The sequence below is a fragment of the Ambystoma mexicanum genome, chromosome 6p, assembly GCF_040938575.1.
Source record: "Ambystoma mexicanum isolate Mex_15411 chromosome 6p, UKY_AmexF1_1, whole genome shotgun sequence".
NCBI classification, from domain to species: Eukaryota; Metazoa; Chordata; class Amphibia; order Caudata; family Ambystomatidae; genus Ambystoma; species Ambystoma mexicanum.
The window spans coordinates 1,258,712,875-1,258,727,964 of NC_090935.1; the positions used below are offsets into that span (position 1 = coordinate 1,258,712,875).

General features: G+C 41.4%; 1 protein-coding gene across 10 annotated transcripts in view; it reads left to right on the forward strand.

Moving 5' to 3' along the window:
• The window catches only part of PRUNE2 (prune homolog 2 with BCH domain), a 743,862-nt gene that overhangs the window by 634,205 nt on the left and 94,567 nt on the right, over positions 1-15,090 (forward strand). For 4 of the 10 annotated variants that reach the window (XM_069625908.1, XM_069625910.1, XM_069625914.1 and 1 more), the window contains 2 exons: positions 6,143-6,178; positions 6,759-6,797. The exons of 1 other annotated variant lie outside the window; for it this stretch is intronic. In XM_069625908.1, the coding sequence (XP_069482009.1) occupies positions 6,143-6,178; positions 6,759-6,797 (75 nt within the window). The remainder of the gene's footprint in view (positions 1-6,142; positions 6,179-6,758; positions 6,798-15,090) is intronic. 5 more of the 10 variants (XM_069625909.1, XM_069625911.1, XM_069625916.1 and 2 more) reach the window with 2 other exon arrangements.

Sequence of the window (15,090 nt, forward strand, 5' to 3'; positions counted from 1 at the left end):
AACCTATTTTTTCCTTGCAAAGTACTTTTCTACCGACTCGCCTTCGTTCTGTCTACAGGTGATTAATTTCACTACTTCCTTCTTCTCCAAAGCCTACCACTTAATTGACGGTTCTTCACTATTCTGTTTCCTACACTGTCTCCATATGTCGGGAGGCAATATGCATGTAAAACATTGGTCGATATCCCCTAATGTTAATGGACCTGGGCGTATAATTTTGTTAGTCTGATTATACCACTGTTCAGTGTTCTGTCTGATGTCAGAAAAATCTTTTGTAAAAGACAACAGCTCCATCCTATTCCATGGTACATATACATGGTGCGTTGGATGGTCTGGGCTAAGCCCTGTAACTTCCCTCATAGGGGCTTGATGAGTGGAGACAGAGGCTTTTGTGAGCCACTCAAGTAAGATTCAAATTCCATGTTCACACCCCAATTCATTTAAGTTAAAGCTCTTGCACTTGCAGTCTATATCCTCATACTGGTCAGGCAAAGGCCACTCCTCAAGAGACCCCTTCTGACTGCCATTATGTTCTTTATATTTTTCAAATCCTAGTCCATATACCTGATGCAAAATTATATTATTTGCCTGTGGGGACTGAGTTTTCATAACTTTAGAGGCGAGGGCTGGTCCCTTCATTCCTGCCTTAATCCATTCTTCCAACCATGATTTAATGCATGCTCGAGTTTCTGGGAGTATGAAACCCAGAGTAGAGGGTCCCTGGTCATCCTTGCCAATTTTGTCTATCTTATCATCCATATTATATGAAGGCATTTAGGCAATAAATGTCCCACAAGGGGTCTGCCTCTGAATACTCAAAGGGTGCAGATGCCTTTGTCTGAGGTCTATGAACAACATAAGCTGTTTTCTCTTGCATTTCACCCTGTTCCCAATCCTCTTTTAACGTCTGTTGATCATATACACTAGACTTCTCTTTTTCTGACTGTGGCTTCCTTTTCTATGCTTCCCTCATTGCTTTCTGACTAGCGTAATCTTCCCATTTACTGTATGTTCCCACTGAAATGATCTAATTTCCTTTGTTCCCTTTGCTGACAACCTTTGCCTAAGGTACCCTCATGTTTCTAAGTCAAAAATTCCATGCTCTGGAATTTTTTTTATTGGGATTGTAAGCAGTATAACAGTGCCATTCTTTCAAAAATAATAACACCCCAATCCCTCTTTTTACCATTAATTCCCATCACGGTGAACGTTCTGGTGGAGTTGTAACATGTGGTTCACTTTTTCTATACCCACAACATTTGGTGCTCGCATTCCACATATTTCAAAAGCACCAATTACCCAGTGAGCCCAATTTTGCTATATGCCTAGATTCACTTAAAACAGTGGTCCCCAAATATTGCAATACTAAAAAAAGAAAAGAAAATATAGAATGTATACAATATGTTTTGCAATCATCACCAATCTCACAAGTTATTTTTGTAGTTTCTCCATTCCATTCATTCAGTCTAGTCTGTGCCGTTCTCTCTAAGGCAAAATTGTTATTTCCAGGTGAAAACCTCAGTCAGGTAAATCATTGTGTCAGGAAATTTGGTGCGGGTAGCTCAGAGCGTGGCTGCAGGAAAACAGCACAATCGTGCAGTGCGCTCCATGGTTGTTTGTCATCTGTCGCCTTTTCTCAACCATGGTGCACAGTCCGAATGGATTTAGGCAACAAGGTTCCATCTGTAGGGTGTCATCTGTAAAAAGGTTCACTTATGAATAAGTTTGTGAACCCCTCCCATAGGTTCTCTCTTCCTGGAAAATAAACAAAAATTGAGATGCCTTCACAGAATGACAGTCATGTAGATACATGTATTGCCATCAAAACCAAACACTCGGGTGTAGAGAGAGGCGACATGTGTTGCTAGGGCTCTCTCTGCTTTTACTTAGAATGGTCTATGCTTAAATACTACTATTTAAGCTGCGCTAGCACAGCACAAAAATAACAAAGGCCCGGGTGAACTGAACGTTGCAGTGAGTAATTATAGAGAAATACAAATAGACATGCCGGGGGAGTCTTGACATATGTTTTTCTCTATCCTGAGCCTTGGCCCAGGGGGAAACATCAACTACTGCTGGCATTTGTGTGCGCTATTTTAAGCATAAATTATTTAGAGAAATGCCTGCAACTTAACACACAGAGGTCGTTTGGGAGTTTTGCTGCTTGTGGACCACGAGTAGAAAACTGCTTTGTGACATATTATAGAATGAGAACTGGTGTTCATTTATGCACATTTCCCCACGGTCACATTTAGCCATTACCTGATTACGTTGAATTTGCCTGATTTGGCCCTGCAAATGGTTACCTGACCTGTTCCCACGTCCACTTGTTTTATGGTTGTTGTAATATACATAACTTGCAAGCAGCAGAATTTCTGTAACCATTGGTGACTTAGCAAAAGCAACAACCACAATATGTAACCAAACTGTCAGCTGAGACCTCTGACAGCGACTGTAGGTGAGCAGACTACTTGTGTGTGTAATGTCATCCCATGCGTCCTATTACTTATGTGACACATTTGTAGTGCACTCAATGTCCTGTTTGGTTTCCACCTGGTGCTTTCAATAGGCACCCCAGCAAGTTAGTGCATTATAAAAGAAAGAAAGAAATAAACTCCAGGCTTCTTTCATTTTATATTAATTGCAGTGGTTTCCCCCTGTAATGTAGCTGGTCATTTTGGATGACCCTCTAACCCTAGGCAGGGACTATTAAAGAACGTGCAGCCCCTAATGATCTTGTAGTACCTTGCCGCAGTGTTGTCTCTTTAATCCTTGGTTTTCATGCCTTGGACACTTACACATAATAATTACATTTTATGTGAATGATGGAACTGAACTCCGTGATGAGCAGTTTGGACTCTTGTGATGCTACTTGCTCTACCCGAGACCCCTAAAGCGAGTCTTTCACCCTCTAAGTAAAATATTCTCATTATCGCCAATTTTGTATTGAGGAACTAAACTAGTTGGAGACCAGCCAAATAAGGGTGTCTGGCCTATACGTTAGTTGATAATCTTGAGCTACATATCAACATCCATACGAGATCAATAGCCCATGTTGACTCAGTTGATGGCTCTTTGAGACTCATTTGGTGAGATATGCACAACTTTATTAATGGATACTATTCGTGCCAAGGACATACCTTCTGTGTTCATGATTATCACAGTCCTGGAAAAAGTTTTAGTTGTTGCCCCTTTTTCCCTAAATGCCTTGCGGCCAGTATTACTAAGAAGGTCTGCACCATGCTCGAAGTATGTCTGTCTGTGCCTACTCTGCAGTGCAGAGAAAGCACAGGCATATAACTGCAAGGAGTTTGCTTTCTCCCCCATGGGCCACATCAAGTCAGTCGGTTCACCCTCCACGTTCCCACCACCCGCACATCTCACATTCTCCTTCACATGCGCTCTGCATATGCAAGCATAGTGCCCCTCCATCCACATTTCCTGCACTTACCTTCCAATGCTGGACATCCTTTGGAGGTAGCCGAAATACCACAACAAAGCATATTAAGCCCCATAGTTTTCATTTACCATGCCAGCTTTCTTGCTAAATTCTCCAGGCCTAGTTTCCAGTCCATCACGGTTTACTCTTTTTTTGTTGCCCATCCACTTCACTTCCTCTCCAAACCCCACTCTCCTCTTGCACACAATGTCTAGTGTACTCTGCACTACTAGCCGATGGTTTATCATCTTCTCAATGGGTGTAGGACACCCTCACTAGCTTCTCTTGGACCTAAACATTCCAACTATGCATAATTCACTGATTCCAAATGTGCCCACTCTGAAGATCTCTTGACTTGCCTCAAAGCCATGAGCATCTAGGGCTGCAATGATAATGATATGATAATGATAAGTTATTTATAACGCGCTTAATACCCAGAGGTTTCTAAGCGTGGCTCCGGGGATCGAACCTGTGTCACTGCATGTCGTCTTGCTTCCAAGGCGAGCACTTTGCGGCTTAGCTATTCTCCCGGGAAATCATTATGTTTGCTCTCATGTACCGCTTGCACCATCAGAAAAAGTTCCTAAAATTCAAGCACTGCATTGGGTTCATCAACAAAATACCCATCAAATGGGCCATTCATGGTCATTTTCATCACCGGCAGATCCTCTTCATAGCAGGCCAAATGCCTGTGCATTCTCAGTCTTCCCACCGCACACAATGCACTAATACAGGATTTTCATCTGATCGGAGATACTGCTTCCCCGCTGCTGCTGAAAGAAAATACACCTTAACATTTATTTTCATCCCTTCCATATCGCAAGGTCCAGCATGGGTGAAAAAAATCTTGGCGAGGCTGCCATTCTTGGCATAATCATGCCACCAATGAGCTGAAGTTAAAATAGCGTATTCTTTCATAACGTAATGGAAACTGATTTGTATGGTACCCTTCTGCCATTTGTGGTGACCTTGCAGCCCATTTATATATAAACCATCTTTAGAAAAAAGAGGCAAACCAAGATCAAGAAAATGACAACTGTTTATAACTGCCCCCATTTAGGCGTCCATTGGTGCCGCAAGTGAGGCACGATCCTCATAGAACAACTTCCTCTTGCAGAGCACTGGCCGCTCTCCCCTGCAAGTTTACCAGGTCTGGCAACTTTTCATCCCCTGTTCTCCTCGACTTTCAATCTTCTCCAAAGGCCTGCCACAACAGTCTCTCCTCCCTTATAAAGCATGCTTCATAACAAGTGCACAAGCCCACAGCAGGCGATACTGCACCAGATGCACATCACAGCACTGTGTTGGCAAGGAACCGTGCATATTCACATAGTTCTACTCCAGGCTCTAGATATGTCTTCATTTGCTAGGGCAGTGACATGTATGGCCACACTCCGTGTTCCTATAATTTCTGTAGGTCCCACACAGTTTCACACATGCGCCCATGCAATCTGCCTGTGACCTGTGATTGCTGGCGCTCTCCTGGTAGACCAGCATCCAATGACACACACCAAGGCATATGCGAGCACAGATACACACATACACCCAGACAAGAGTACAGTTTACAGTACCCCAGCCATTCTCATTTGCCACAGATGGTTCTTTGCACCCTCTTCGTGGACATTAGTGTAGTTCCTCACATCACTAATGTTATAGCTCAGAGCCATTTGCAGCAAGTGCCAAAAAGCATTTTAGAAGGCAGAGGTTTCATGATTTCTCTGTATTGCTTCTTAGATGATGAAGTAATACTTTCCTTCTTGCCTCCAAACAGCTACTGTTTATAAAGCAACACGAGCTGAGGTATCTGTCCTGGTTGCATTTTGTGCTTTACCCAGTTTGGCATGCTACATCACAAATGAGCAAACCCCCGTGTCCAATCCTGGATTGGTCGCCAAGATAACATCCTTGTCGCCAATGAAGAAAAAAGTGGGGCAAACATAGAAGACGGTCCATGCAGTCGCACAACACAACTAGGACAAAGGCAATCAAAGATCAGTTCACTCCTTAACTTGCAATCCTTGCAGTCCCCTGGGGAGCAATGTACTTTTGAGTCTCATTCATAGGCCGCATTCCTCATGTTCGTAATGCAATACGCTCCATGAGATACATTTACCAATTCTGCAAAGCAGCACCACTCATTACAAAAGAATAAATCAGTATTTAACTGAACTAACAATAATGCCAAACATGTTTAAATTACGTTTGCTCAAAATGTAATAACTGCTTGAAGATAAAAGGACACCGTGTATACAATGCAATCAATCAGATGACACAAAACCAAATTCATAAAGCGATGAGTTACAAAAGAAATAATAAACACAACATACAATGTACAAAATAACAGGTAGAAAGTATATGTATGTTTTTGCAGATAGAGCCATCTTCTGCTCAATGTATTTCAAAATTCATAAAACAATGCACATGCTGAAATGTTTTGATAGATTTTCAAGAATGTTAGATTTTTCCAAAAACGTGCTTATTTGCTGAAGCACAGTAAAAACGAATGTGTATTGCATGTCACATGTTTGCCTACTCGCAAGGACAGCTTAGTTAATGAAGGCTCTGAATTTGATCCAAAACCTTTTTGCATGTGACAGTTTCATGTTGTTTTTTAATTAAAAGAGAAGCACAACAGGGATCATTGTTTAAATGTACCGTACTTTGACCTACTCTCCACGCTTAAAACCTATTTTGTGTCATAAGGTATGAGGAAGAAAGGTGCTTTTCAAGAACTGTGAGGTAAATGCTTGCGGCCGGCAGGCCTGGTTGCTATCAATAACCAATTGAGTCTGTGCTCAGAAGGCCTTCACTTGTGGAGGTGACCTCAACAGCAGCGCTGAAAGAATTCCTTCCTCCTGATTGTCTGTAATTAGTTGTCTTTTTCCTCTTTCAATGCTGTTGAGATCAACCTCCTCCCCTGCAAATGAAACCTTGCTGGCCCAGGCTGCAACTAATTCCCCCTGGGGCCTCACAAAGCGCCCGACTGTTTCCCGCCTTCCCTCCAGCATGCAAGGCCCAGTAACTGCGCCACAGTGTCTATGTTTAATGTCTGCTTTCAGCTCAACTCCTGGGTTAGGGCACGCAGGCTCACTGAGAAATCCTAAAGCAGCAACACCTCGCATTTAATGCCACGCTGAACCTGGAACTTGAAAGGCCGACCTACCCGCTTACTTATGTATGTCCTTACCGGAACCCTCATGTGAGGCGCATGTACCGACCGTGTGTCTGCCTGGCTTTGCTCGGCTGCTCTCTCACGCTCTGCCTGCTTCTTCCTTCCTCCCTCCTCCGCCTCCACGCCTTGCGCTGCTGCCCCCTGCAGACTGGATGATGAACTGAAGGAAGCCTCCGAAACATCCAAGTAAGTCCTTGTTTTCTGCACGCTTTTGGCGCTGCACTCCTTTCCAGTTGCAATGTGAAGGGACCTGGCTGCGTGTGTGCTGGGGCTAGTGAGTCTGCATCTCTGTCGTAGGGCATCAGAATGTGTCCGACTGCAGCAATATGAGCAGAACATACCAGGGTCTGTCCCGTGAACTCTTCTCCAGTTTCATGTGTGCATTCAGGAGCATGCATGCCCGATACTGTCTTGCCCCTGTGTTTCAGAGGTGGCATAGCACAAGTCTGTGGCACTTAAATGGTGCACTCATATATTTGTGAGGCTTGGAAGTGGTGCATGTGCTGGGTATACAGATGTTTTTCGGCAGCTCTGGTATGCAGCAAAAGGCCTGGTGCACTTGAACAGCTCAGAATGCACAGGTCGATGGGTACATTATGCCTGTTCTGTATTTGCCAGCAGATGTGTGCCACAAAAACCGATATACAAATATATGGCTAAAGTCCCCCACATTAACAGGTGCATACTTGCTAACGAAAGCACATTTTCTGCGTTAGGTTGGCATATGTATTCTGTTGTTCATATATGTCACCCAATATGTACAACATATCACAGATATGGAATATCTATGAAATATATATGATATATGACATGTATGTATTACACATTACACATATACATGTGCTGGCCTGCATGTGTGCATGTGTATAATATAAACAGTGCACTTCTGAGCCCTAAGCTTTAATCAAATTGCACTAATCCAAAGTAAATATTCCAATGGTGATTCTTCTGAAAACTTTCAAAATTCCTCCATATTTATTCAAAAACAAGAATAGATTTTCCTCATGTACTTCATTAAATTAAGCCTGCTTGTGAAAGAAGACTGAATGTGTTTCTGAAATAATATCATTGGGCAGATAGTATCTGCTACAAACATAACTTAATACATCAATCTGGAAATAAAAGAAGATTGGCATTTACCAAATACATTTGTGCATATATATATATAGTCACTGAAAAAACGTTATTAAAGGGACGTTATGGTTAAATTGCACTAATAAAAACCCATGAGAGTCAATGAAACAACTTTGTTACAGGGACGTTATGGTTACAAGTAAAACCGAAAAAAACTCAGAAATTTGCCAGTTATGGTAAACTAAGCAACCATAACTAGCGCTACCACTGTGCACTGCTAAGACTAACACCCAGGACATCAAAGATGACATCACCAATGTCATTGATGACTTCACTAATGACATCACATATCTGGGCCACTTGTTTTTGTTCACTGAAATATCTAGGCCAGGTGGTTTTGTTCACTGTCAGTCAGAATATTAAAATTCAAAAAGTGCTAAATATCTAGACATTTGGTCTCAGCTCATAGTGCACATACATGTGGCAATAAGTAGACCTCAAACACAATTTATTTGTATACATGAAGATAAACTTTAATATTAACATTTTCTGGTGATGGTGTTTCTTTCTTACGTTAGTTTCCCTGTATGTGCTACTGATTTGTATGCATTGTGGGTCTTCATATGTATATATGTATTGTTTGTACTAGCACAAGTGAGTAGTAAGTCTTGAATTGTTAGCTAGTTATTATACGTTTAACATTACTCAAAACTCTGATAAGGTAGTGTTTATTATTTTACTATCCAAAATTACAAGATTATAAATATTGTACTTCTATGGTGCATGCTGCAGACATTGCCTATGTTTATCTATAATTAGGTTCCTGTATTAACAACACTCCAATATAATATTTTGTTTAGATGAGTAGATGCTTTAATAGATTAAGTAGTTCATGATAGGTCTCCCAATCACCCCTGGCATCTTGTTACCAACATTTTAAACACAACCCTTGTAGGGACTTTTCATCAAAATTAATTTCATACATGATGTCATTTGTGATGTCATCAATGACATTTGTGATGTCATCTTTGATGTCCTCGGTGTTAGTCTTAGCAGTGCACGATGGTGGCCTGAGTTATGGTTGCTTAGTTTTTTCGGTTTTACTTGTAACCATAACGTCCCTTTAACAAAGTTTTTTCAGTGAATTTCATGGGTTTTTACCAGTGCATGCTAATTTCCTACAACTTACTAATATCATACTTAGCGCATTATAGCAACATTTTGGGCCAATTTACAAAGTTTCACCTTAAGACTCTGCCATTCACCACCTTCTAGCATCATTGTTAACACTTGTATACACTTTTTGCAACTTTTTGCACTGTTTTTGTGTCCATCGACATTCACGAACATCTGACATTGCGAAGGCATCCGCACGTTGCGATTGGGTCTGTGCTTCGGGGGCAGTTCGGAACTGCACTTTCTACTGTTCTATGAACTTTCAAGCTCAACATTTCCCCCTTGCACAGCTCGTACACCTAATCTTACTCATTATCCATTAACAATCTAGTACAGACCAGATACTTGGAAGAATATTAGCAAAACTGCTATTTATCTTAAATATGGCATCAGCAATTGCCATCCCTCCTCCCCAAGAGTCACCACCAACACCAGCTGGAAGGCCTACACGACCAAGAAGATGAGGTAGAGGAAGTGCCTACCTCTAGCACCAAGAGAGAATCATCGGTGTGGCAGATCGTTACCACTGTTGGGAATGTACCAAAGGATAAAGCTACCAAAGTGGAAAGCACTGATTGCAACATTGTACTCCGTCGTGGACTACATGGAAAGTACTGCAACGGGACCACCTCCATGCGCCGCCACACCCAATCCAACCAGTGCAATGCTCTCAGAAAGGCTGTTCCTTTCTTAGCAAGTAGTAGGCTGTCTTCCTCCACCTCATCCTCCTCAACCAATACTGTAACCACACAGCCTACGTCTGTGGTGCACAAAATCCCACCAGCTACCTTGCAAGCAATAAAAGGCTGTTAATCCATATCTTTTCAAGACAACAGTCCTCTGTATATACTGCAACACACTACTCTGCATTAGGGAGCAATTTCGAAGTGCTTTTGAAGCTGTCATCAAGGAGCATGAGAAACACTGCCCCCTACCTTAGATGTACCACACACACACAACATATTCCCCTGTCCACCTGCCCCTCCATATTACTGCTTGGTGCCTCTTCCCTTATTTCCCTCCCCACCTTACGTTCTAACCTCTCCTGCAAAAAAAGAAAAATAAAAAAACAGCAAAAAACCTTTGACAGTTAAAAAATAGAACTAAAAAAAATCTTATGGGCTCCATCTACTTTACATTTCTCAGTAAAGTCCATAGACTCAATAAGATTTTCCAACATTTCCATTAGCATTTTGTGTTATGCTAATGGGAATAATTTGGCATTCACCCCACGTTCCAGCCACTGGAACGGGGGAGAATGGCCCGCCATCCGAGGTTATCCGCCCAAGCGAAGTGCGGGTGGATAACAAGGGCTCTCGACCGTTATCCCCAGTTCCAGTCCCTCCAATGGGGGATGAATGCCATAAGCACCCCGGGTTGCCAAAACGGTAACCCTGGCTGCTAAAAAAAGGATTTTTCTTCCTACAACGGGATGCACGCGGTGTCCCGCTGTAGGAAGGAAAATCCTTTTCCAAGATGGCCACCATGGAAAGGGAAGGCGGGGCTCCGTACAGAGCCCCTCTTCCCTTTCAATGGCGGCCTGCAGAAGGCAAAGAGAGAATCCCATGACCATATTACCACAAGCACATTTTTTTTCCCTTTCAAACCTATCCCAATTTCGAAAAACGTAACCACATTGCTGGTCCCTGGTGAACAGGGCCACTTTATCCCCATTGGTCGGCCCTCATGGTCATGGCCAGTATCCAGATTGTCCGGGTCATGACCTTATGCCATTACCCGGACAATCTGGCCACTGCCCATGGCCGCAGGCTATACCTCAGTCACCAAAGGTATATCACTATATTTTGTACCTACATTGTGACACTTGTCAAAAAATAAAACAGGGACACATTTGCAAAACCATGCTTTCAGGTCCTTGCCAATGCTCCTTACACGAGTTTGCTGGAAATCTGCCCATGTTTTATTTTTTAAAAGTGTCAAAATGTACGTACATGCAATAGTCATATAACTTAACACCCACTTGACAAAATCCATTCAAACTTTGCACAAACATTCAAGCTTGGGTCTCTAATATTTCTTAAAACCTTTGTCCACATTCATCAAATGTCAACAAAGGTATAAGCCTTCTAAAAATTTTGAGACCCTCCTCTAATTTAGCCCCCTCCTGACAAAATACCCCCAAAATTTACTAAAACATTTATATCTAGACCTAAAATCTTTTTGCAAACATTTGTTCAGATTCATCAAATGGCACCACATTTCTAAGCCTTTACAATATTTTGAGACAACCCCTCTAATTCTGCCCCCTCTTGACAAAATCCCACCAAACCTTGCAAAAACATTTATACCTAGATGTACAATCTTTTTGCAAACGTTTGTGCAGATTTGTCAAATAGCACCACATTTATAAGTCTTTAAAATATTTTGGGACCCCCCGTCTAATTTTGTTCCCTCTTCACAAAACAGCACCACACTTTCCAAAACCATTCAGAATCGGGTCTAGAATTCAGAATTTCATGCAGTTTCATTCAGTGGCGCCAATTATAAGCCATCCAAAAACTGCTTTTCACCAACCCTGCAATGCACAAATAAGCATACATGCCCCCGAACATCTACGATGTTCACTGATATTACAGGAATGCCCGGAATGTTTGCGGACATTGGAGAAGAAAAACACCAGTTTTTTGCCTTTTTAAGGCCATATCCCATCCTCATCACCCCTCAACTCCCCAAAAATTGTTTGATAAGTTTGACAAGTGCAATGTTGTATTTTCCAATATGTTTTTACCGCAGTGTCTGTGGACAACAGCAATTCACTCTTTTCATCATCCAATCAGCGGGCACGTCCTATGTCCGCGGACCTCACGTTGGCCTCTAGGCCAATCGGAGGCCCGTCCGTGGACCAAACAGGGAAGTGAGTGCATGGACTGAACCCAGATATCACAATTTTTTTTAACCTCCTTTTTTGTCGTTTTCAAAACAACTACTGGATGGATTTGCAAAATCACACTTTTGGTACCAAGCCCACTGCTTCTGCTGCAAATTTGGTGAAAATCCGTCCAGCAGTTTGGGCTGTAGGCATGAGCAAAAAATGTGTTCCATTGCATCTATGGGAAAAACCACATATTTTGGGACCCCCCTATAACTTTGCACCCCCCCCCCCTTGCCAAAACCTCACCAAACTTTGCAGGATTTATCTGGCAAGGCCATATACTTTCTTTGCAAAGTTTTGAGGATTCATTCAGGGGGAGGGCAAAGTTATAAGCCTCAAGCCTCTTCCTATGGGTTGAGCAACTTAACCATAACTACAGAGCCGCTACCACAGGCCCTGTAATATTCAAGGCAAACGCTTTAGTTGCAGGGACGTTAAGGTGAAAACTTAACGCAACAAAACCCCGGAAATTCAGCTAAAGCCACCTTAACTTCACGCTCCCTGTTGCGCAGCCTATGACCACAATGATGACATCACAGATCACATCACTGATGACATCACTAAGGAGCACTGAGAACATCACAAATTGCATCACTGATGACATCACTGATTACATTGTATATAAGAGATTACATCAATAATGGCATTAGACATAACATGATTAATATGTTAGCCCATAAAAACTTTAATTTTCTTAATACCAATTTAGGCCATGGACTTGACCATGACGAAAACTGTGGTCACTGGCCATCACCAAACAACACAGCTAGTGGTCAGTGTTGCAAAATTCTAATGTGCATGGTTAAAAGCCATGCCTAGTGCCCGTCACTGTTTTAAGACATACAGTGTGCAACGTCGAAAGGTGTAGTCAATGGCCATAGCTAAAGACCATAGCTAGTACCCATTAATATGTTAGAGTATACAGTCGGCACAGCCAAAGCCATAGCCACTGGCTAGTATTGTGTTGAAGACTATGGCTTGTGACTGGTTACTGTGTATAATATACAGTGGGCACGGCCGAAGGCCATAGATGGGGGATGGTTGGTGTTGTATAATACACAATGAGGACGTCTGAAATCCATCGCTTATGGCGTGCTAGTATTTCAAAATATACAGTCAATATGGGCAAAAGATGTACAGACTGCTCATTATCAAAGGCCATGGCTAGTCAGACCCATTTATATATTAGAATATATAGTGGGCAGAGCCAAAGATTATGGCCACTGGCCAGTATTGTGCTAAAACCCATGGCTAGTGGCTAATGAGTGTAAATAATATACAGTCAACACAACTGAAAGCTATAGCCACTGGTGAAGGCCAAGGTCTATGTTTGGTGGCTTGTTAGTGTTTCAAAAATATACTTATTTATTTATTTGTTTTGAGGCTAAAAGAAACTTTACAAATTTAGCATCAAAAGTACACAATAGACATAATTTTAAGCAGTATAAAATATATATATATATTTTATTTGTTTATGACTCAATGAGCCTTTACAAAAGGTGAAAAAATACAAACAGTTAACAAACATTTTTGTGTGTATACCAATTCAAATTAAATATCTCGTTTTGTTCTAAATTTTGACTATCCCAGCTACTTTTTTTGGCATTTATTCTATTGGTCTTTATATTTTCAACATGTTTCTAAAAGATCAACATTATGGTGAACTGTTTTTCCAAGAATGTATAAATTAAACTTGATTTCACAGTTAATTAGCACCTAAATAGCAGCCGATGATAATGCGGCACTGGTGCCAGAGATGAGTCTTTCCCACAAAAAGTCTGAAATAATATCCTCCTCTCGCCGCACAAAGTTCTTAAAGTCTTGACCGATGTTTCCATGATTTTTCACAGTCCATTAGCAAATGCCTTAACATTTGTTTAGCTGGGTTTATACAAATTGAACACAGTTTTTTTTGCCTTATCCCCTTGTTTTCGCTTTTCCAAGACCTCCCCACAATGGACCAAGTTTAGCCTCATTCTGAGGAAGTTTGAGCGCAATTTTCTGTTGGGGAATTTCATTAGATAGCACGAGAGGCACCCAAGTTCCCTTTCCCCCCTCAAGAAAGGATTTGGAACTCAATCTGATCTGACCTTCTCTACTGTTTCAATCCAATCAAAAAGTTCGAGTTTTTTTTTAAACTTTGAGTGGGTTAGAAACCAGAATTTCCTCGTCAAGGTCAGTTTTTATGAGAGCTTTCATTACTTTATCAAATTAAATAAAATATATAATAGTTAGAACAGTCAGTCAATCAGACATTCTTTTAGTACTGGCGGTGGTCGCCTTGTGTTACATAAAATGTCATCATTAAAATTTCCGTCATTTCCTCATCGTTAAAACAGTGATTTAAAATAAAGTAAAGCAGTATCGACCAACCATTTACCAGTAAAATCAATAAGGCTGCGGGCAGCGATTATACTAATAGTAGGGTATTACCAACCACCTATCTTAAGCAGTTACCTTCTACTGTCGTCTGGGTTTATTCTTTAAGATTTTGCCAAATGTTTAACAAATTGACGCCGTTCCCAATCGAGAGCTATATGCACCTGTCCGGAGTCACTTTTCATACAGTAATCCCAAAATGTGTTGCTCTTAATTGATTCATAGTGGTGTACATATTTTCCCAATTTGGTCATGTGTGCGACACCCAATGCTTTACATTCCCTAATTATATGCCTGGGGGTCTCTATTTGTCATGGTAATTTACAGAAACAACATATCCTTTGTGCTAAAGGGATATTAGAATGTTCACCCATGAAAACAAACAACGGGAGCTGGTAAGTTTGCAATCTTAGTCGTAAATTCCAGACTGCCGGACTAGAGCTCTGTGTTAAATTTGTATCTTTAAGAATGTATTAATGCGTGACCTTTGAAACGTGTAGATGGGTCCTCAGCAATGATAATCGGGTATAATTATTAGTCCAATCCCAAAGCTTAATTTTTCTAATAAATAGAGCTTTCAGGACAATAAACGTTGTGCCCCAGTCAAAGTTAGGATACCAATTTATATTACAATATCATTTTTCAATTAACAGTTTAAAGTCCCTGCGGCTATTTTCCAAAGCCAGACCCCAGTCACCACTTCCTACTGCCAACAGTTGGCATTTAGGGTTTAAATGAGCTTTTAGATGCAAAAAACCCTGTTGTTCCCGTAACAGGCCCTTAGGGGATACCAGCCCAATCAAACCTAAAGTTTTCAACAGGAGTAGGAGGAGGGGAGTTTCAATACTTTTCTCCAGAAATAACCCTCCAATGTATCTAGCCAACCTACATCTCTCATGGCCAAGGCTTCTAAACCATATAAAACCTTCGGACAGTAGCTTTGTTTGTATAATGCAA